Below are 24,725 nucleotides of genomic sequence, written 5' to 3'. Positions count from 1 at the left end.
TAATTCAGTGCATCATTCTAATAAAACTCCATCCATTAAGTCAACAGAACTAACCAATAGGTCAATAGAAGAAACTCAATCCAATAACACAATAGAAGTAACCCGATGATTATACGCCAGTAGAAGCAAGTCGTTCCGTTTGGCCAATAGAAACTCAGGCCGGGTATTCTCGAAACGATCTTAGGGCTAGGATGTCCTAGAATCAATGTTAAAAGGTAAGAACTTAGGACATCCTAGCACTAGGATCGTTTTGAGAATATGTGGCCAGGTCATTAAGCCAATAACTCAATCTATTAAAACAATAGAAGTAACTCAATCCCATATAATAACTGAAACGAGTCCAAACTGTGTGAAAACGGTAATGCTCGTAGTAGCAAAGTTTTAAGATCTGATTACGAACTTCATGGACGAGCTAGGACGGTTTCCAGAACTTTGAGCCTGTTAAAAAATTTCCGAGAGTTCTGTAATGAGAACATACTTAAAACGGGATGAACGTAGTAGGAACGGAATTGCCGTACTTGGATCGTGATAGGAACGTGCTATGAGTATACCGATAGGGCACATCGGTTCGTTTGTAACTCGTTCATCTCGTTCACAGACAGACTCAATTCGACTGCATTACGTCCTAAACAAGTTTGCAACACGTTTCCACACAGTTCTAAAAGTTCGCGGGAGGTTCTCAGTACGCTGGAAGACTGTAACCATGTACCACAACTAACAAACTTTTATTCAATAGTGCTAATGGCTGTGGTAGATTTTTAGTTGTGTGTGGACAGATGTTGGTAGTTTTGGGAGCCAGTCCGATGCCCAGATATACAACCAGTCAGAACTGAAAAATGTTTCAACGATGGCTTCATTGGTTTCCCCTCTCCTTCCAATTGATGATCAGAACTTCCCCTACTTCCTGCTGATGGATGACGCCTTTGGCCTTAGCTCATACCTCATGAAGCCATACTCAGGCAGAGTCATCAGAGGGTGAAGGAGAAACAAACCAATCCTTTTTGTTTCTAGACTCAGAAACGGGTTCCGGAACTTTGGGGTGGGCTTCAGTTGGGCAGGTTCTTTGGATTCTTTTAGTAGTGTCAGCTTTATGACGCACTGTTAATCTGACTCAACCCTTCCTTGGAGGCATGATGATCACAAGGATGCAAGCTAGTTACAATGTTTGTTGCAATTCTTGTGGAGTTCGATAGGGGCCAGATGGGCGTATTGGGGACTGCTTGTGAACTAACTATGATCGTATTAAAGACATTTTCCTGCTATATCGTATTGATGGATACATGTTTTTTGTTTATTTATATTTATATTTAATTATTACTTTACCTCATCATTGACAAGAGGACACCGGACTATACAAACAATATTTAGTCGGTTAAAAATGCCTGAAAATAATTAGTATTTACATACACAGACTCGAGGACACTGTAAGTAACACACCAAAATTCCCATAACTGAAGAAGAAGGAATTAGGAACATCATTAAGTTAGTCATCATGTCATTTGATCACGAGTTGACAAGTGAAAGGGTACCATTTCCCCTTGCAGTAGATCAACACGGACCGGTCGAAGTCCGCGGACCACCACCCTATCATGGAATTTTTCTTTCAACTACACTCCAGAAGTTAGGCAATAATCACAGGCTGACATTTATTCAACCTTTTTTGGTAGTATGTCCCCAATACACACTGTTGAATAGTTGATCAATAACTAACGAAATATGTATCTTTCAGTAGACCTGTTAACATGTATCTTCAAATGAGGCAGATACTAGTAAAATGACCTGTAACAATAAAAGGTAATCGTGTATATTGACGATATTTATAATTGGCAGTTCAGGAAGTTGTTTAGATAAGTTATTAAATAAATAATCCCATGATTAAAATTGACCGCCTGAAGTCCACAGTGAACTGTTCACAGTTGGGTAGACAAACCACGCCACCTATTATCATTCATATAATACAAATACAGGTGTTTGTGTCAGATTATTGGATTACAGTACTATAGGATGTTATGTATCTTAAAGATAAGATAGTGCAGTCTTATGAGATAATGTGTGCAAAATGTGTATGGTTGAGTATTCACTCTGGACAATAAAAAAAATTATCGTAAAATGGTGAAGACATTGAAGCCGGACGTATCCTAATTCAATTCAAAAATTTGATATAGAGGATTGCACTCAGTATTAACAAAAGGAAGTAATCATTGTTGGCGAATGAAGACTGGAAGATTTAGTATTTTGAATTTACATTAGTTGAGTACATGTTCAATAGATATTTAAACCACTTGAATTTAATGGAGTTCACATGGTCAATGTATAGAAAATAATTTTATTAGTGCCAATAACACGCTAATCAGAAAAGGAATCAGCTAATATGTTACATCGTAGCTGAAAATGTCACAAGAATAGCCAACTGCCTGTAACTACATCGACTGGTATTAAAGCCACTAGAAGAAGCTGGGTTATAATTTGAAGTTGGCCTATAACCAGTTATTTGTAAACAATGGAAGGTCATGATTCAATGAACAAGGTTCACCCGATGGACATTTCACATTATGGAAACGACTCTGGTGGAATGATGCATAAAATGATGCATGCTCGTTCGGTAATATAGTTAATTCTATCCTAATATATATCCTTATATTTATACTGTATGGATTTCTATATATGAAAACAAACCAACTTGTTTAATGTATGAATCATTTGGGTAACCTGATGTATTAATGTTTCTAATGTACTTCAATATAAGAAGATAACGCTTAACTCATTTTGACTGTACTAAGGTCCACAGAACATTCGCAGCTTGTGTTTATAATAATAAGTCCGGTAGTTAAAAATAGTGCACGAAACAGATTACGTATATCATGCGCATACACATAAAAAAAACAGCTGTAAATGTACTAGCAGTAAAAAGAATATATTTAAATCGAAGAGACGTTGAAATATAAGTAATATTCCAATTCCTGAGTAGTAATCACGAGGTTTCTTACTTTTGTTTGATATTTGTTGCTCTATTGACTTAGCCTTAATCCATTCATCTTATTTTGACATATCTTTCTATATAGTGGGCTATGTTTGATTTACTCTCTGCGTACATCACCAGTACATTAACTCTTTACGTTTTAAATAATATTTGAAATCAAAGTTCACCTTGCAAATAGACTGCAAGGATGTCACATGACAGAAATGATATCGCAAATCAAACGAAAAACTTTTTTTTTCACTCTGATTGTACAAGGAAACTATTTGTTGATTTTTTCGGGTTTATTTTCACGAAAACCAAAAGAATTGTTATTAAAACATGATGTATCGTATTCAAGCAGAATGAAATGTGATATCTTAAAACAAAATCAGAATTTAAATTATTAGCCACTATCTGTAATTTAATTTGTTGCTGGAGTTGTATAGATAATATGAGAAATTTAAATTCTATTGAATAAGTGATGGTTTCGATATTTGTTTCCAATTCAGATATTCAACTACCATACACCAATGACATCCATGTTATTTATAGATTGGACATTATCTACTATAACAGGTGTGTATTTATCTTCTTTGTACAGGGATTATCAGTTCTCTATAATTATGCATCATGTGCAAACAGTAGACAATCCGGTTCACCTGTTGGAATTTTCAATGTTTATTTCTCAGTGTACAAATATTACTGAAAGGCTGAATAAAGAAGATTCTGAATAACTGCGAAACTCATTTGAATAAAATCCAAATAAAGTCATTCGAAAAATGTGTCTTGCATTTGTGAATGCAATGAAATGACAAACCTTGTGAAATATCTGTATCAGAATGAACCGACACAGTCAAAAGGATATTGTCTCGACCAATCATCATTCCCTGTTAAAGCCTCTAATATAGGCCTATCTCTGTTGTGTCTTCATGAAAATACAATGCTATAAAAACTTGATTTATAGTCCTATATAGAACAGTGACATGGTTTATGTCAATAAATGTATATTACAAATTTCAGGATTGGTGTTAGCTATGATAGCTACATTTGTATTTGCCATCTCGTACGAAGGTTTAAGATACTATGTTTATGTTCATGGTGCTTTACAAAAACGTGGAGAAAAATGGTAGGCCTCGCAATATTTTTTTCTCGTCAAACATTCATGATTAAATTACATAAAAAGCTCTGCTTTCAGTAGTTGTCTACTTTTATAATATACAATTCTGTATTGTCGATTACCTTCATAAGAATGTACTGGATAACCCAAAACGCTATGAAACACAGTGCTGGTATTTTATGTGTGATTACTGTCGTTCCAGAAAAAACTACGATGTCTTTTTATCCCATGCTTTATATGTCGTGAAATTTCGCAGTCTAGGCAATTTTAGAACGCGACCAAATTTTCAGGGTGGGTGCCACTTATCTGAACCTGTTGATTCCATTGATAATGGTATAATGTAACTAAACAACTGACGTTATATTTTATAATGAACTTTATGAATTGGCCCAAGTAATGGCTGACTAATCCCGTTTTCATTGAAGTGGAAAAATATTTATTAGTTGCACGTTGAGTTTACTTGTGTTTGACGATGTTCAGATGTGTATAAAGTTTGCGTGGGTGATAGCAGCAGTTGAAGGGAGGTAATCACACACTTATTTGAAGCCGAATCTTTTGTCCGCTTTTGTTTTTTTTTTTGTTATAGATGTTTAATTTTCTTTTTCAGTCCAAAAAATGCCAGGAAGTATCAAATTTTATCTCGAATTACCGGTTCGTTTTTGCATATGTTACATTTTAGCACAGGATATCTTTTAATGCTGGCAGCAATGACGTTTAATATCTGGATATTCTTGTCTCTAGTTATCGGTGCTACCCTGGGATATTTTTTCATAAGACCAACTATTGAAAAACATTTTAAGATAATAAGAAATGCACGAAATCACTGTGGAACTAACAGGACGACAAGCACCAAAAGTTCCACAAATGGCTATATGATAAATGGAAATATTGTGTACAACGCTCAATATACTTTAATCGAACAAAATAGCTTCAATAAACCGTCCTTTATTCCAAAACCCTGTGAAATGAAATCCATAAACAATGGCGTGCAATGTAAACTACTGGCGGAGAGGATGTCGGTGGTTTGACTAAAGAAATGACCATATAAGCTATTCATATTGGATACTCAAATATTCAACTATAAAGACATCAGATGACAGATAAATATCGTAACTTTTTATGTATATCGGGTCGGGACATTGATAGAATGAATTTGCACCAAACCAAACCAAACCAAACCAATTTTCAGTCAGATGTCTAGGGATTTTGCAATTCCACAATCATGTATATATATCGACTTTATATAAGCATGTCAATATACAAATCAAGAACTAAAGATAAGAACCGCAAAACGGAACCCGAAATCCAAAACATTTTGGCGAGACATTGGTAGCAGGAAGTATATCCGTCATAAGTGAGTATTTCATAATGAAAAGTGGTGTCTAGAAGAGTAAGCATACCCTGCCTGGCTCCATACACGTCATAAATGCTCTATTGATACACAACAACACTACAGAGTGGAAGGCGCCAACAAAAACTACCTGACCGACGAATTTAAAAAGTTCAAGGGGCGTAACTAATGAATATACATTTCTCCAATTTCAATATTCAAGAGAGGGAACTGATCACAATAATTGTTAAATTGTGATAAAGCTATGATTTTGGAGGGTTATTTGAGTACATGAATTATCGCGCTCTCTAATGTACTCGGTACTGTGGATCATCATTTTCACTTCAAAGGTCTGAATAATACACATGTATGATAAAGTGTACCCTTGTACCTATCCGATATTATTTGTCAACTTTTACAAAACACTTAAGGTAGATTTTCCCCTAAATTTTAGGCAGTGAGTGAAACGTATAATTCTTTTGGATATTTCAAAAATCATGTTTGTTAACATTATGTTATTTATTTTTATATTATAATTCTTTATTAAAATTCAAGTAATAAAATCATCAATCAGGTAGAACCAGCTTTCTTACATTGGATTGGCTGCGACTGGACCCTAAATGGTATATGTGCATCCATTTTAAATAGCACCGCACCACCAAGTACCATTACTTTATACAATACCAAAGCAATTTACCATTTATTAATATACCAGCATAGCTATTAACCATTAAATTATACTCAACCACCATAGCAAATCCCATTACATTATACACATCTAACTAAAGAACGTACCATTACTTTATAACCCACAAAGGCAATTTACCATTAAACTGTACACCACAATTACCTATTATTTATACACCACCATAATTTATTATCACTTTATAAAGCATCATGTAGCAAATACAATTTCTTTGTACAGCATCATAGCAATTTATTATGACTTTATACACCACAATAGCCATTTTGCTGTTACTTTATAAACCAACCCACTCCACACAGAACTATTGTAAAATTCTATTACTTTATACACAACCATTGGAATTTACCACAACACCATAGCAATTTCCTATTACTTTGTACAGCTTTTTTTCTTTATATAGCGCCGTAGCTAATTACCTGTAATTTATTTAGCATCATAGCTATTTACCTTTTTTATATAGTACCATAGTTAGCTATTTACCATTCCTATATACATCACCATATCTATCTACCTTTAGTTTATATAGCATCATAACTGTTTACCATTAATTTATATAGTACCATAGCTATTTACTTTTAATCTATATAGCACAATAGCTATTTACCATTCTTTTTACTGCACCACAGCTATTTATCTTTACTTTTTATAGCAACATAGCCATTTACCATCAATTTATATAGCACCATAGCTGTTTGCCATTCTTTTACACAGTATCAAAGCTATTTTCCATTCTGTACAGCACCATACCTATTTACCTTTACTTAATATGGCACCATAGCTATTAACCTTCATCATTCACCTCGGCCTTCCTTTTGGATTTCAGAGTGTACTTGATGCTTTTAAGGCTATAACATAACATAAAAAGGCATAGATTGTGTATAACGCGATTTTGGCAGTGGAAGTAGATTAATTTTTTATTAATCAATCACCTATGATATTAATTTATCACCTATGAGGAAGCAGAGAAATAATAATTCGGGGAGACATTGAGTTCGACATGAGCGGATCTTTCTCTGCAATAAAACCTTTAGCACACTACTGACAAATTTACAAATTAGCCATCTCTGCGTTCGAACGATAATTATGACAAACAAATGAATGCGAGGTAGTGTTCAAAGCAAAGAAAGACTGGAGAAACACGACTATATTTACACCTGAACCTGGTGCAATAAAGGTCAAGGCTGCGAAATCGAAATTTATTATATATAGTTATACCTGTTGGCCTGTATACTGGTAAACATTAATGCTGTCATTGATGGGGATTTTGGATTAAATGATAAGTAAAATGTATGTGTTAGAATTATGGATTGGTGGATAACTCCAACTATATGGTGTTTATTAATAATGCTATGTAGGTCAACTGAGTATAAAAAACCCCTATTCACAGGTGAGGAAACTGATTAGTGTAATACTGTTATAATTATATCAGGTGGCCCAGAAAAAACGATAACATCCTTTCATTTCAGCATTTTTCAAATAGTATCAAAACTATGATCATAATATTTCGACCTCATATTTCAGGGATATTAAACCCAAAAAAGGTTTTGAAAAATTGCCTTCTGAATTTTGTTATTTAGTTAAAAGATATCTTATATCCCTAAAAATATGCGGTCAGTATATTGTCATCATAGCTTTGATACTGAATTGAAAAGTGTTATCGTTTTTTTTTGAGACACCCGATATATATGAACACTTTATATGCATAAACCATTAAATCTAGTTGTATTACTCGACGTGGTTTCCCCCTAGATCCCCAACCGTATTTCAGATTAGTTATCTTCGGTGCGATTAAATTAATATCCATTAATCTTTGCCGTTGATAGACGTGGATATATGTTGCCTTTTTTCATACTTTTATGCATATGTTTTAACGTTGCACGGAATTAGGTAAGAGGGCCATTTTGCCACGAAAACGACAGCTAGGATCTTTGTCTAGCCGTCTGAATGACTTGTCTATCTTTCAATGTCTGCCTTTACAGCTCTGACACTATGTTTCAAATTTGTTATGACCTATACCAGACCATCGGTGTTCTTCCTAGACTCGATACCTTCCTCTTTTCGAACTAATTAGATTTATTAATTAGGAGTTAAACGTTTTCAGGTTTTATATTGCAGAGTGCACAGATAAACATTTTTATGAATTAACTGCAACAAATACAGAACAATTCGTTGTGTCGCCTAATTTTCCCGCCTATTATCCAAAGTATGTATACTATATTATAGTATTATATTTCTATATCTCATATATCAAACTTTTAGTACTAGATACTTGCGGCCCATAAAGCACAGGAACATCCTAGTCAAAAAACTGGACCCAATTCATGTCCTCATTCTTCTTTCTGTTTCTCACCTTAAATATCACTTGGTATATGTAATAAACAGTTCAAATTGTTCAGATAATCAATATCCTTTCACATCTTAAAAATTCGAGTAATATATTCTTTAATGGAATAGTAGCATATTTATACAAATGAGTCCGACATCATCTTAATCATTAAAATGTGTTCTATTTCAGAAACGTCAAATGTGGTTTCAGAATAAAATCACCTGAAAATCATGTCCGTGTACATTTAGATGTGACTCGTGCTGCTGTTGGCAACCCGGCAGTGTGTGGATTAGATGCCTTGTATATTTACGATGGTAAGTTTTGTTTCTTCGGTTGAAATATGTTATCGTGTGATTTTTGTCTTTTATTTTCGGTGTCCCGAAGACATAGCGGCTAAAGCAGATGACATCAACTGCAGAAGGAAGATGATGATTCAGACCAGATTTTTAAATTCTATCGCTTTTAGTTACCCACAGTAATAAATATTATTATTAATTATTGTGGCCACAAAGTCTGTCCTGGGGAATTGCCTGATGCCTGGAACATATGTAAAAAGTTTGGTCGAGTTTCTTCACGAAAAGGATTTAAGATTTAAGATTAAATAATGACTGTTTAGTAAGATTTTAGGATTAGGCTTATAGTTAGAGCTAGGAACTAACCATGATTTTTGTTAATATGTTTACGGATTTCTATTTCTAGGTCCTAGTGACAAATCTCGTCTTCTTGGTAAAGTGTGTTATAATATTGGAAGCTATGTTAGCACTAACGAATATATGTTTCTCGAGTTCTCGTCCTACTCCAACGACCAAACCAGAGGTGTAGGATTTAGAGCTAAGTATTACAGCGAAGCAAAACCTATAGCCAAATCAGGTAAGCTGAATATAAAAGTAAAAGATCAGTCAGACAGGCTGATTCTTGTACAGGCCTTAAAATCATACTTAAACTGGCAGTATGTGGTAATTTAAACACATTTAAAATATTTATATTATATTCTAAAGTTATTAATGAAAGTAATAGTGAAAAATCATTCTGCTTGAAAAGATCATCAACAACTTAGATTATACAGCGAGGATTACTACCTACAAATATCAACAATTAATCTGTGTATAAAATGAAAAACAAATTTTAACACAAGCACCGATCCCGATGATGTTTAGATGCAATTCCACAAAATAAAAGAGTCTGCTACAGAACCTTGGTCACGGTCCAGAAATAATTTTTTGTGGAAATATGCATTACTTAAAGTGTAAATATTATGTACTAAAATTGAATGAGGCCCTTTGTAAACTTTTCTGGGAGGCAGCCTCCTCCTTTTTAATTAAACTAAACTCTGAACGCCGTATGAAATATTATATCGAGTCAAAACACAACATGCAGATATAATTTTTTCAAAGTAATACACAGATTTACAAAATTTTCAAGAGAAATAACTGGGAATAAAATGGTAAATATCTTCTAAAAACTGTTATCTGTAGTAATTTAATATATACAAATATGGTTCTAGATTGAGTTATACTACGAAACATCTTCTTTTATTTTGTAGAAGAATTTAACTACATAGGTTTGATAATTGGATTATCACTTTTGGCAGTCGTTATAATTTGTGTTATTCATTGTTTCCTGTATAAAAGGTATAGAATAGGAAAGGTCCAATGGAATTGGTTCAAACCTTATTGTTTATGCTGTAAAATAAAGATACCTCAGCCGTGGCAACCTCCGCCAATAGAAATTGAAAACGAAGACCCATCAGCTCCATCCACCCCTGATTCAGCACAGAACTATGTTTCTATAGGAAATGGCCCTCCTCCGTATGTTCCTTCCGGCGACCCTTTTGAACCTCCACCAAGTTATGAAGAAGTGATGGCAAATATACACCGGCAGATGGCACCGACGTCTAATAGACCAGAGACAACCTCTATATGATCTGAGAATATCATATTAAATGACATGGTTTTCAGTTTGTACAATATATTATGATGTATATATTTCGCGTTTTTATAATTATTAAAATGACCGTTTACCTTCTTATTAGAAAATCGGTATGCCATTTAATCAGTTTTAAGGGCTAACTACTCCCTTCTTAGTATAAGAAGTCTTTGCCCTGACCTAGTTACCTCGGTCCCTGACCTAGTTACCTCGGTTTTAACTAATCGAATTACACTGGGAATATTCAGAACAACCAATGAAAAAATATGAACTATGTTCTGTGATAAAGTAGTCTAATGCTGGTGAACTCACACTACCGGTTTAAAACTTTCCAGCTATAGGTGGGAAGGGTAAAATGAGAGGTGTCTTTTCGAGGCGAGCCCAGAAGACCCTTGAGGCCAGAAGTCAACGGATTTCAGATGGTCTGAGATGGATTTTGAGCTTAATTTTCACTTCAAACTAAGGCCTTTCACAGGCCTAAAGGGGCCCAAACAGGAAACGACTATTTCTAATTTCCCCAAATCTGTAAGGAATGTCAACTTCAGACATCAAGATCCGAATCTGAATAAAATATATAAAATGCAATGACTATATTGTCTATGCTTACTCCACTAATTCATATGACATCTCATGCCAAATCAAATAATTCTACCTTGTTTAACTTTTTCCAGAGAGCCCGTTGAAAACTGCCCAAACTGTGAAACGAAAGACTGACTAATATCTATTGTCTAGATGTTCAGAAACGGTATTTATGAAATATTGTCCTTGACAGAGTAAAAATGCACATGACATTCTATGCACGCTATTGATTTGATGTAGGTGACAGTGATATGTTACTTCGGACTATGGATCATACTCAATACTTATACGCTATCTTGTATTGTAAAGTTAGTTTTAATAAATATGTAAACAATGAAAGTTGACTATCAGAATTTTAAACAGTTTTAGAAGGTGTCCAATAAAAACGCCTTAAAAAAACTCGTCTCTCAAGAACAATAAAGAACCATCCTTCAATTAAACATGGCGATTATTACCTCATTAACACGATGTTCTCCATCATTGGACTATATTAAAGAAACTACACACGAACATTATGAAAGGCAATGTTCGACACAAAATTAAACACAAGACAAGAAAATAACAGCCGGGATCCGAAGAAATCCTTCTGTAGTTGATAAATTGATTAAGTTTTAAAAAGATGGTGTGTCATTAATACAAGAAAATGTCGACCTATCATTAAAAGGAATGACTTTTATTGATATTCAAAACTGAATGTCTTCAGTCGATGAGTTGTTTAAATCAAAAGCAATTGTGATTTGTTTATGGTTATGATTTGTTTATAATTTCAATTACAACTTAGTGGTGGTAATGACGTTTGGCATAAGGACAATTAATAAAAATTTGTTGCGGTTGTATTCCTCTGAAGCTGATGTCAATGACCCAACTCTAACACCAATTGCTAATATCACCTACTGCAGCTAAGGGAAATTCAAAATACAGTCACTGGTATGTAAACCTATATAAGATAGTAGCAGAAAATATTTGGCAGCAAACAAGTATTATTTATTGATAGATTGGTAATTGTCATTCACTTTGACTATTCGCCGATTCTTTCATTTCTGGTGTCTGACGTCTTCTTCCGGTTTCACAACCTTCCAAACACAGAAAATGTCGCTAATTTAGACTGTTCTAGCACGTGACCTTATTAACCCAGAAGGTTGATTTTTCAGAGATTTTGCAATTTGCCACAGCCAGCAAAGAAGTAGAGCCTACCAATAACCCGAAATAAACAGCAAACACGGAAATATTTTACAGCTTTTAAAACAGAAATGGAAACGAAAACAACAGAATATAAATTGAAAAAACTAACAAATTAGCTTAATCCATCGGAATCTTCACTGACATATTATTTGTAGAGGATTTTGATTAAAAAGCAATCTGATATCAACACGTTAAGTAAACATGAATGGGTTAATGATAATAAATTATTAACTTTCATTTGAAAATTGTGAATAAATAATCATTTACAAAATGCGTTAAAAAAGTATAAATCACAAAATCAGTTTTGTATAGAAAAGATTTTAATTCCTATTCATCCTGAAAATCACTGCAGTTTAATTATTATTTTAGTAAACAGCAAAATTATAAAATATTATAATTGACAGTTGACAGTTTTGAAAGTTGACAAAATATTATGCTAAAGGCAAACTCATTTCTAGAAAAAGTGCAAGTGAATTAAATGGTATTACCATGCATGAAGAGAAAATGTGTGCATTATACATTTCTCAAAATAATGTTTCTTGTGGTATACTGTGCAGGTGACGCACTAAAATGACTCGAAATCCGAAATCAGTTATCAGATGCTAAGAAATGGTATATTGTGGGCATACATTATTGGAATTTGATCGAATGGTCGGAAGGTGGACACCAAGGCCATTCAAGGCACCATTAATGCAGAAAGTATACGGACGTGATGTCATCGAGAACACTTTGAAACCACATGTTTCGACCACATCTACCAGCATGAAAATGCACATCCCCCCCCCCCCCCCAACCAACCACCCATTTCCAGAGATAGCCTATTATGGGTATTCAAGTTCAAGTTCCTCTACCACAAAACATGACAGAATCGTCAAGATGCAAACACTTGTTTCACAAATTGTGATAGTTTTCATGAATTTAGGCCTACCTTTAAGTTTGAAATGGAATAAATGATCAAGGTTGATTTCACGAATATGTCGTGAAATTAATTTACACACCATAACCATAAGCTGTTTAATAATGCCACCTCACATTGTAATAATACAGTTTTTTACATCAGCTTGTCTTGAGAAATATTCTGGAGATATTTCAACTTGTATTAACATGAGGATTCCACCAACACGTGTTTAGGGAGTGTTACTTAATGATTGGTCAGAAGGGACCCTTAGGTCATCACATTAAAATATCATCCAATCAGATATCTATGGTGGTTCCCCGGCTCTTTCTGCATGAATCTAACTGTATTATGAATTAAAACTTGTGCTTTGAAACATGTCGAGTGCTCGTAAGGTTTATGTGACCAGGTTGGTGCCACAGACCGGCATAGACATCCTGAAACCGGAATGTGATCTGTCATTTTGGGAGTCGGACGAAGCTATTCCACAAGACGAGTTACTGAAAAATGTGAAAGGAATTGACGGTTTGTTTTGTATGTTAACTGATAATATTAACAAGGACGTGATAGATGCTGCAGGTAATTAAAATCTTTATTTTTTTTTTTTGATTGTAACGTAATTTTTGGATTTTTGATAGGGATAACCGGTAACCTAGAAAAGTCTGGGTTATCTGGACACACTTCGCAATGTGACATTTACAATGTCAAGGTTGTGGATTGATCTTTAATTATCCATGTTCAAGGGCCTATTGATTTTCTTCTATGAGTTGTTTCCCCTTATTCGTTAATGACCATTGAATTTTTCTATGGACTTTTATGTAGCTTAGGCTACAACTATTTCAATATTGATGCCTGATTTTCTAGGGAGAACAAGAATAAACCTATTGGTGACCACCCGCTTCCAATCAAAAAATTTTCTTCAAATAAAAAAAATTATTGCTTGAACAAGGGATCGTGCTGGAAGCAGCCTCAATTTGCATTTATAGCCGATTTATACTCTTCCTGTTCCCTAATCCATTTCTCCTATGAATAAAATATTGTTCACAGAAAAAAAATCATTATTTATCAAAACTAAAACGAAAAAAATATCTTAAGGTACAAAATCAATCAAATATGGTACTATTTATACATTTTTCGATCCCTTCACTTGTATTGTAAATTATAAGAAACGTTTAATTATCGGTATTTCATGTCTTTACAATTTCAGGGCCTAACTTAAAGGTGATAGCCACAATGTCTGTTGGCTATGAGCATATAGATTTAGTCGAATGTAAGAAACGTGGTATCGTAGTAGCTAATACTCCAAATGTTTCCACTGATAGTGTTGCTGAATTAACTGTATCATTATTGTTGCTGACTTCCAGGCGACTTCTCGAAGGTAGGATATGATGAGAATGCGATCTTCATAAGCAGCATTCTTTCTGTCAATATGATGAATTTTTTTTGTCGAATTTTATGGAACTGACATGAACATAAACATATATTAATTATAAACGATATATTTACATTAGCTATTGTTTTGTCCATTCGATCGATGATGATCTGGAATTTGAAGGCCAGGGTTAAAAAAATCCTAGATTTCATGTTAGAATTTTGCTTAAAGAGGTTGTAATGAGGACTTAGTACCTATCAATTTCCACATACAAAATTTAGAAAACCGCTTTACCATCCCTTTATTGGACTACATTCTCAAACTGACTCACCTTAGGCAATGTCTTATATCTACATATTGCAGGAGTGCGAGCAGTGAAAAATGGTGAATGGGGACTATGGAAACCAATGTGGTTATTAGGAACCGAGCTGACTCAGCGTACAGTAGGAATACTGGGTCTTGGACGAATTGGTTATGGTGTGGCTCGTAGACTACGTCCGTTTGGAGTTCGTAAAATTATCTACCATGACGTTGTTTGTGTGAGCTACGCTTCCGACATTGGAGCTGATTTTGTATCATTTGATGAACTCGTAAAGCAGTCTGATTTTATCTGTATTTGTTGTAATCTCACTGCCCAGACCAGACATAAGTTTAATAAAGATGCTTTCAAGATGATGAAAAAGTCGGCCATTTTGATAAATAGTGGTCGAGGTGGAGTAGTAAACCATGACGATTTGCACGAGGCTTTAGTCAATGGTGAGATAACTGCCGCTGGTATTGACGTCACTGAACCAGAACCACTTCCAGCATCTCATCCACTAGTCTCTATTCCAAACTGCATCGTGCTGCCACACATGGGCAGTAACACATGGGAATCAAGAAACAGTATGTCATCCACAGCTGCAAAAAATATATTAGCTGTTTTTCATAAAGAGAAACCCATGGGAGAAGTTAACTAATTTCTAGATTTGTCCACTTTTGAAAGCCAAAGCCATAATACGACCACAATGTTGTTTTAAATCTTTATATTTGTTACGCAAAAAAAAAGAATGGTTATTTTACATGAATCCGGTACTTATGGATTTATTAATGTATGAAAGAGTATCAAGATTGTAGAGAAATGCTTATTTATATATTGTTTGTTAGTTGTCGATTTTATTGTTTAATATTGTCTGATAAAGAATTTTGTCATTTAACATGTTATTATAACATTTATAGTTTATTGCAAGTACTTCTGATAGTCTAAAACGTAACACCACTCGTCGATAATAAACCTTTAGACTTAAAAGTTTCTGGTTTCCGATAGAATATATTCAAAAAAACATTTAGGGTTAGTAAGTAGTTTGATAATACGTAATTGCTAACAGAGAGAATTACTTAAATATTTCTATATAGCCTCGGGGAGGTAATTTTAATATGTAGCAATCCATTTAAATTGGGTTTCACAGTTCCAAAATGTCCTATACTACTATGGAGAATATCTAAAAAATCTAATTCAGTTTCCTCACTTTGAATGCCATTTAATGATATAATTATACGTATTTCAGGAATTATTATGATTGAACATATCATTGTTTGTTTTTTAAAACATTAGAATGGATCAAATAAATAATAATTTAAAGGTTTACTATATTTATGCCATATTTCCGGTGTACTTTTAAGATATTTTCTTCTTGTTGTTGTTTTACTGAATAAATACATATAGTAAATACAAGCATTTTATAGTATTTTTATTTTATCCCCAGAATCTCATTTTAACTGAAATGAACATGAAATATATAATCTCAAACTTGGCTGGTAAGGGTATAGATTCTTCAGTGGACTTAATATAACTATACAACTGAATCTCGGTATTAGACAATAAATTCATTAGACTAAGTTATTATAGACACAGCTTTATGGAACAACGATCACTGGATAAAGTGATGCAATATTTCCACGCCGAAACGTTGCATTTTTTTTTAACCAGTAATTGTTATTCCATTGAACATTGTCTATATATCGCTAAATGCCATTTAAATACTTTTAAGTAATTATTGAAAAACGCTATTCAAATATTTAGCGTTTTTCAATATTTTCTGAAAGCTTTATGGATTATTACTTAATTTTGTAGATGTATCAGATTATTGCGGGATTCTGTTGTATTATCATGACATAATGTAAAGCCACTGGTGAATATAAACTCTAGATATTTTAACCAATAAAACATTTAAATTTCGTGGGTCATCCTAAGAGGTAGTATTCCTTTAAAGGAAAGAACAAATTTTATGTGAATTTGTTCCCAACTGTTCGAATATCAATTCCGAACCTCTCCCCTTCTGAAACAGATCTGCGGATTTGTATTGGCAGTTCATTCAGTATGCTGACTCTATTGCCGAGTATATATTGCTGAACATAATTGCATGGCACTTATATTTGCCAATGGGGGGTTAGGTTTGATTGTGGATCGATGTCGATCAACAAAATGCAATTCACAAGACTTATATAAAAAATACACTATTAGATTTATGAATTTTAAAAGTTTTAATTAAAATATAACAATATTATAATATTATACAACAATAAACCAGCTAGTACAATCGATGATTGTCTGCAATATCAGAAAGATCAGACGTTAGAGAATGATTTATTTAGAATATAAATCATCTCTTGGTCCAGAAGGCCATAATTTCGTATCTAAATTTGATTGTTGTTAAACTAAATCCTTAACCAATTAAATACATTAAATCAAAACATCGTGCAAAAGTGATCATGGAGAAAACAAGTCTACAATAGACAATATAACAAGTAGGTCTCAAATCGACCTTACGACTCATAGAATCTAGGACTGAATTGTCAATGATGCAATGAATAGAACACCTCATATATAAAATAAATCAAACTTCACTGAGCCAGCAGATAACAATGCCATATAGTAAAATTATCTAAATAGTTAGAGTTACAAGCTAGTTACTGTGTAAAGAATAAATGTTAAGACAAATTATATACAAATTTCCCAGTTATCAGAAAGAAAACATATACAATATCCAATCAATTTATCATTATTTTTATTGACAACATGACAAAATAAAAATAAAACAACATAATAACATCAGATTGCATAATAACACTATTTACACCCTTTACTCAATTAGTACTAGTCAAAAAAATGCATAAATAATTACAGCTTGCTATATCACAAATATAAGGGAATCAATTGCACAATTTGGTGATAAAATAACCAACAAAATGAAAATATCAAAGTTGCCTAGAAACCATCGTATATCATGAGTTAATATAATTCACTTCTCTTGCCATGTTCTCAGTTCTTTGTATAGTTGTCCTCTCAGAGATAAGTTGACCATGAAAGAAGCTCTATAATTTCTTTTATTGATATCACTATTATATATATATATATATATATATATGAATAAAGCTGGACGCTACAAGTCAACATGACAAGTCCAAGATGCCAACATTTCAGAGATTTATAGCCTCCCTTCCTTCATCAACATTGTATTAGAATGCTGGTGTCAATGAATTAGTATTTCTGGTAGTAAAATAAAGCACTTGGTTGTATTTGTAGCTACGTATTTAATTTGATTTTACTTGCTTATTCTTATTCTTTAGCTCCAACAATAATTTTCCCGCCATTGCAACAGCCGTTTTGTGACGTTGATCGAATGAACTCTCCTGAGTTTGCGGGAGAAAAACGCAATTATGAAGTCCTGATAAAGGATATTGGTAAGGTACAGGACCTTGATTGCAAGAGTTTATTCCAAGTGCGTCAAATTTCCCATCTTTGAGTGTTTGATACAAATGGACGAAATTAACATTGCCTTCTGTTTGACGCCTATCTCCAAGAACAACAACAGCATTCGGCTTCATCATATCAAATGTGTCTTCATCAAATTGTTTCTTTGAACGTTCATCATCAATGTCACAAATACACAAAACATCAGACTTCTCAAGAAGTTCTTCCCATCCGACTAATTTTATTTCTGGTTCAATGTTTTTAACCATTTTATAAGGGTGTACATCATGAGCAATCACAGTTTTAATACCATAAGATTTGAGCTTGCGAGCAACCGTTTCTCCTACTGAATTTAATCCATAGATACCAAAGGTTAAATTAGAACATCTTTTCCAATATGCTTTGTTGACTTCTGCTGAATCCTTGTTACAATGTGTGTTCTGAACTGAAAATACACAAGAGACCCCCAAGGTTTTATTACAGCCAAATCAATTATATCTTCTAGCCCGTTCTCAACCGACCAATTTCAATACTGTTACTAAACACCATACAAAATTGCCTCTCCAGATATATTACTTGGCCCTCCGAACAATCAAGTCTCGCTCTGGGCCTGTTTCCTCTAATTATTCGATTGTACCTTTATATAAATTCATACAGCCATGCTGATGTCAGAGACGTTTTATCACCTTTTTATGGACCTCAGCATTTGGTGACAAGAACAGACGTTTATTTTATTTTTTATAATGCTATTTATTGTATATATCAATTAGAATATTGTTATTTCAAACTTTATGGATTATTTCATGCAATTGAAATAGAGGTTAAAAACTGACAAAAAAGATCAAATATTATGAATTGCCCTACCAGATAGTGCTTTCTTTAGTGTTAACAATATCAATGCTACTGTTAAATCTGCTACACTCTCAGATCCAGTTTTAGGGCATTCCAATACACGAATATCTCTCTTTTTACACGTTTCCATATCTATATCTTCAATAGAGCTAGACATAGTGACTATTACCTTCAAATTCTGTCCTGAAAAAAAAATAACGTCTATAATATGACATGTTTGTCTCAGCCTTACCTACATCCCATCTATTAAATATACAAATGTTCATTGCGCTTTTTTTCTGATCAAAATGATTCGATCTATTAAATGCTCGACCAAGTTAGTACGTAGACTAAGACGTTATGGTTATAAGTGCGTATTTTTAGAACATGTAGCTTCAAACATGTCTTGACGTTCTTGTACTGGTATTCAATTATAGCAGCGAAAGTCCTAAGTACAGTGCGTTCAAAATGAACAGATCTACTACAAACAGTACATAAATACACATATTGCATCTCAAAGGAATAAATTTTGAATGTTAAATTCAAAAGTATAAATGCAATTTCAACCAACTTGACTTTCGTTGAAAATAGTCTTGTTCTGAAATGTGGTCAAAAAACGTGGCAAATTAATTTTTTTTGTTAACAGCTGACCTTTTTACAAGAGATGGTATGGTAATAAAAAACAATATTAGAGTTGCTACAACTTTTTATAGCGTAAAAATAATTAAATAACATATTTTTACTTGTTTAAATTTTTAGGAGCGGAGGCTGAAATTGTGAGTTATTTCATATATATACATATTGTATTCAATTTCATTGAATATTGTAAATATATATATATACATGTACAAGTATAATATTATATAAAAGACAAAATTATATCTGGACTTTTTCATCTTAAAGTCTGAGGTAACTTGCACACTAATGGGAAGACACCAGTAAGTGATACTTTTTAAGCGATGATATTGATTATTTTTTACCGTTTACCCTTCACAACATAATTAACAATTAATTTACAACTTTATTTATACCGAACGATTCCTTGTAGCCCATATAAACCATAGACAGCTAAATGCTGAAATGTTATTCAAATTAATTTAAAATTTAGGAATGAATTTCATCGCTTTAATCTACATCTAATTTACCGTAATAGGAGATATCTAGTTCATAATTATTACTGTGATAATAAAACAATGATTAGTTGCATAAATTATCAATTTCCGCTTAAACGAATCAGTGACCATGCTATGTAGAAAGCAGATGTAGGCCTAAACCTTCAGCTCCGAATAGAAATTTCCTAGTGACAATCAGACACAGGGTTTGACAATTTCTGATAAAATGGTACTCAAAAATAAAACATACAGCATATATATATATATAATTAAATAAATATTCATAGGTCAAGAGTCTCCCATGTATAGAATTCAAGACAGCATCCCTTAAATCCGTCACTTTAAATAAATAAAAATGATAATAAATGTTACAGTCTATCAAGAGGAGAGTAACAAGATAAAAAGTACCTGCAGCAGCTATAACTTCTGCGTCAATGACGTCGTGGGCCATACACAAAATGGCGTCGACACCAGCAATATTCAAAAGAAGTTCGCCTCGAGGCACGGCACTTTCTGAATCCCACATAGAAACATTACAATCTCTTAGTAGCACATCAACACCCTTCTGTGGAATACGTCTTGTCACATACACCCTGGGTCTCCTAGTGTTACCATTCATTTTGATAGGCTGCGGTTGTGTGACGAAGGAATTTTACATCAATTTCTGACCATTCTGAAATGACAAAAATAATAAATTAGTTAATTATTTATCTTTTTGATAAGTTTAATCATCGCTGTGTATCCTCCCGTTCATTGCTTAAAATCAACCATATACAAATATAAAAATAGTGCAAACTTTCTGGTCGCTAATAACTCCTTTTCATCTACAGGGTCTGAAAACAATGTCTTTACTGAGTGTTCTCCCTTTCGCTTAATAATACAAAGAGGGCTCAGGTCAGCCACGTGACTGACAAAATTTGATCGACCTGTGTGCACTAACAAATGAAAAATGAATGTTGCACATGTTCAACTTTCTATTATACATATCAAATTTAATAATCTACTTGAGAGATGATCTATACTTCATCACTGTTGCAAGATTTCGATCTATGTTTCATTTCGACTGCAACTGATCCAGAGGCCAGAGAAATAGACGTGTAATCTCTTAATCAAGGGAGTGCTTGAAATCTGTCTAGGAGCCGGGGGTGAAGGAAAGTTTCAGCCTCAAAATGTTAAACTGCAATAAGTGTCAAAAGTCCTTTTTTAAATCCATGTCATCTTGACATTCTCCTGTATAGGTGATCTCATTTTCAACTGCACCTTGTCTGCACTAAATAATTTGTTTGTTAGTTTACTAATTTTACCTTTGGTAATTTGCCGAAAAGAAGATTTAAAAACAAGGCAGTGATATTGGGTTATTTTAGAGGTGAAAACAACAGTGTGGTAAAATAATTAATTTGTGATGTTAGTCGGTTACATCTCTGCAAAAAAGCATTGACAAAATGCTCTGAATGTTTATATTACAAGTGCTTCATATATGTCATGCAAACTACTTGGAACAAATGAATATTTTTAAAGACAACTTTAACCTATAAATCGACGTTTGGTGTCTTCACTTGTCTTTAAGCTTTATAATTTGCTATCTTGTCAAGAAAAAAAAGTAACTAAAAGAGTTCTGGCCATTTTATATGCCAAGACAATCGTTATTAAAGTTTATTGATATTATCAGGTAAACCGCTAACATGTACTACTAACAATGAGGGTATAAATGTATATAAAAAAACATTGAACTCAGTCATTAAAAAAAATCTAGATTATTAAACTGATGAAAACCAGGTGATGGGCCAGATTCATCTAAAACTGTGCTTGATAATCTGTTCAATTTGCTGCTTAGAACTTTGGTAGCATGATACATAATATGATTGCAAACGGTCCTATTATAATATGTAAACCACCCTGATTTAAAGGCCCGTATGCACATTATTTAAGCCTAATACAATTCTCTTTTGCCCGAATATCATTTACTTTTAATTTAATTTCGTACAAAACACATAAAATCTTCTCAAATATACTTAAAATCATAATTATACTCTAGGCCAATTTTATCTTTTAATTCTATCTGATAAAGGGTAGAAATTCTCTTTATAGCTGTTTTTGGACCCTTATTTAGGCGATTTACATGAAATGAAATGAAATGAATGGAGTTTTACGTCCTACTTTTAACGATTTACATGAGCTTGCTGAAGTAAATTGCGTAATCATTATTCATAGACTTGTCGGAAATCGTCTTTGATCCTTTTACATGGTTTCTTGAGGAGGAATTGAAAGTTACTTGCATGGTAAATCTATTGTGCAAAAAAATGAAACACGAAATGGATTATATATCAAATTTACTCATCTTTTCTTTCAAGGAATATCGAAGAAAGGAATTTTTATTTACTGGAATACTGAAGTTCAAAATAGCTTTTAGACGCCATACTTATACATATCTACAGTACTTAAAACTGTTATGAAAATGTCACATACAACAATTTATATCTTCGTGACAAACTTATAGACTGTTTTGTCATAAAGATTTGGTATAGTATGTGGCTCGAATGGAAAATATGATTTCAATTAAGGTACAGATAAATATATTGAGTTAATTGTTGGTTGGTGCATTCAAAAAATATATTTATCTTTAATTACAATTTATTATATGTATTTAAGGTTTAAACTAATTCTATTTTTGTTAATTAGGTTTTATTTATCATATACAGGCAAATATCTCTCAGTCAATGTTGTTCATTTTAAAATATGTAAACCACTCTGACTAAATATCTCTCAGTCAATGTTGTTCATGTTAAAATATCGAAAATCACTGTGATTAAATATCCCTCAGTCATTGCTGTTCATGTTCAAAGATGTAAACCACTCTGATTAAATATCTCTCAGTCAATGTTGTTCATGTTAAAATATCGAAAATCACTGTGATTAAATATCCCTCAGTCATTGCTGTTCATGTTCAAAGATGTAAACCACTCTGATTAAATATCTCTCAGTCAATGTTGTTCATGTTAAAATATTATGTAAACCACACTGACTAAATATCTCTCAATCAATGCTGCTTATGTTATAACTATTATGATTTATTACTGCCCAATTTATGTTGTTCAAGTTAAATCAAGTAACTATAAATGATATAATATTCGCCAATGAATTGATCTCTTGTGATATTTTGAAATAGTGACTATAGCTAAATTAAAGCCATGTTCGCCATTTTCAAGGTTAATTTGGATCTTGAATGATTTATAAATAGTCTTAACTTAGTCTGTTACCTTGACTACAATAACCACCTTTCTTGTATCGCAGTTTGTAAATGAAGCGATCCGACTGGTTAGTACGCCAGCGAACTCAGCCAATCAGATTGTAAACACTAAGTAGCCAAGTTTACAATCTTTCTGTTGAGAGCTCTGATTGGCTGTATTCCGTAACGTACAATCCAATCAAATCGCTGCATTCCGTGATACTAGAAAGATGGCTATTGCAGTCAACTCCCAAAAAACAAAACATATCCATCATCCACCACACCCTCAAAACACACCTTTTATAGACGTTTAAATAGTTTTAAATACAAGGAAATTTAAAAGTGTTAGATTTTTTTCAAAAACAGGTCAACGATGATAATATTTTATTTAAATAAATTGTATATTTGTATAGCTATATTAACAGTTAATATACTATAGAACATAGGTAAAGTATATAAAAGAACGTAATAAATTTATATGTATTTTATTTGTTCTAAGTTTGAAATTGACTGATATACTGAAAAATAATGTTTAAAACAATTCACAAACAAAACTCACAAACCCTTTTATCTATTGCCCCTCTTAATCTCTATATTGTTTCTTGTTGGTATATATTTTGTTATGTTTTATTCTCTTGCCATTACATCTGATGACGACACGTGTATATTGTGTTGAAATGTTATGTACCCTACCTTATTAAAGAAGTGTGTTTTATTCCATAATATTGTCTTGTGTTTTAGTTATAAATGTTGTTTCAACGATCAACGATCAATGTTGTTTAAATTAACTGTGACGGTTTTTAAAATCAACATTGTCTATAACAACTCACAACGAATTTTAGTTAAAACTTTACCTATTTTGGACAATATTCAGAATCAATTTTAGTTTTACAACCAATGGTGGTCAAAACTCACAACTAATGGTCAAAACGTACAACCAATGGTGGTCAAAACTCACAACTAACGGTGGTCAAAACTCATAACCAATGGTGGTCAAAACTAACAACCAATGGCGGACAAAACTCACAGCCAATGGCGGACAAAACTCACAACCAATGGTGGTCAAAACTAACAACCAATGGCGGACAAAACTCACAGCCAATGGCGGACAAAACTCACAACCAATGGTGGTCAAAACTAACAACCAATGGCGGACAAAACTCACAGCCAATGGCGGACAAAACTCACAACCAATGGTGGTCAAACTCACAACCAATGATGGTCAAAACTCACAACCAATGGTGGACAAAACTCACAACTAACCAACTAACTGTGGTAAAAACTCACAACTAACGGTGGTATAAACTCACAAACAATGGTGTACAAAACTACCAACCAATGGAAGAGAAAACTCACAACCAATGGTGGTCAACACTCACAACCAATGGTGGTCAAAACTCACAACTTCACACAAAAAAAAAGTGTCAGTCA

The 24,725-nt window shown here is 33.2% G+C and overlaps 3 protein-coding genes across 3 annotated transcripts; 2 read left to right on the top strand and 1 right to left on the bottom strand.

The window, feature by feature from the left end:
• Positions 1 to 2,500: 2,500 nt before the first annotated feature.
• LOTGIDRAFT_234404 (hypothetical protein) lies at positions 2,501 to 10,466 on the top strand (the record flags this gene model as incomplete). The annotated part of the gene is made up of 8 exons (XM_009062239.1): positions 2,501 to 2,602; positions 3,469 to 3,535; positions 3,980 to 4,085; positions 7,634 to 7,722; positions 8,228 to 8,315; positions 8,628 to 8,752; positions 9,138 to 9,308; positions 9,982 to 10,466. 8 exons carry the CDS (start codon positions 2,501 to 2,503, stop codon positions 10,359 to 10,361), a joined length of 1,128 nt encoding a protein of 375 aa, XP_009060487.1. The 3' UTR covers positions 10,362 to 10,466.
• Positions 10,467 to 13,397: 2,931 nt separating this feature from the next.
• On the top strand, positions 13,398 to 15,351 carry LOTGIDRAFT_125448 (hypothetical protein; the record flags this gene model as incomplete). Its single annotated transcript, XM_009062238.1, has 3 exons — positions 13,398 to 13,599; positions 14,228 to 14,398; positions 14,756 to 15,351. 3 exons carry the CDS (start codon positions 13,398 to 13,400, stop codon positions 15,349 to 15,351), a joined length of 969 nt encoding a protein of 322 aa, XP_009060486.1.
• Positions 15,352 to 18,007: 2,656 nt separating this feature from the next.
• LOTGIDRAFT_74222 (hypothetical protein) lies at positions 18,008 to 20,663 on the bottom strand (the record flags this gene model as incomplete). The annotated part of the gene is made up of 3 exons (XM_009062171.1): positions 18,008 to 18,537; positions 18,990 to 19,160; positions 20,477 to 20,663. Coding segments are annotated over 3 exons (888 nt in total), but the record flags the coding sequence as incomplete, so codon positions are not given.
• Between the last annotated feature and the right edge of the window lie 4,062 nt (positions 20,664 to 24,725).

The sequence above is a fragment of the Lottia gigantea genome, assembly GCF_000327385.1.
Source record: "Lottia gigantea unplaced genomic scaffold LOTGIsca_50, whole genome shotgun sequence".
NCBI lineage: Eukaryota > Metazoa > Mollusca > Gastropoda > Lottiidae > Lottia > Lottia gigantea.
This window is presented reverse-complemented; position numbering and strand designations above follow the sequence as displayed.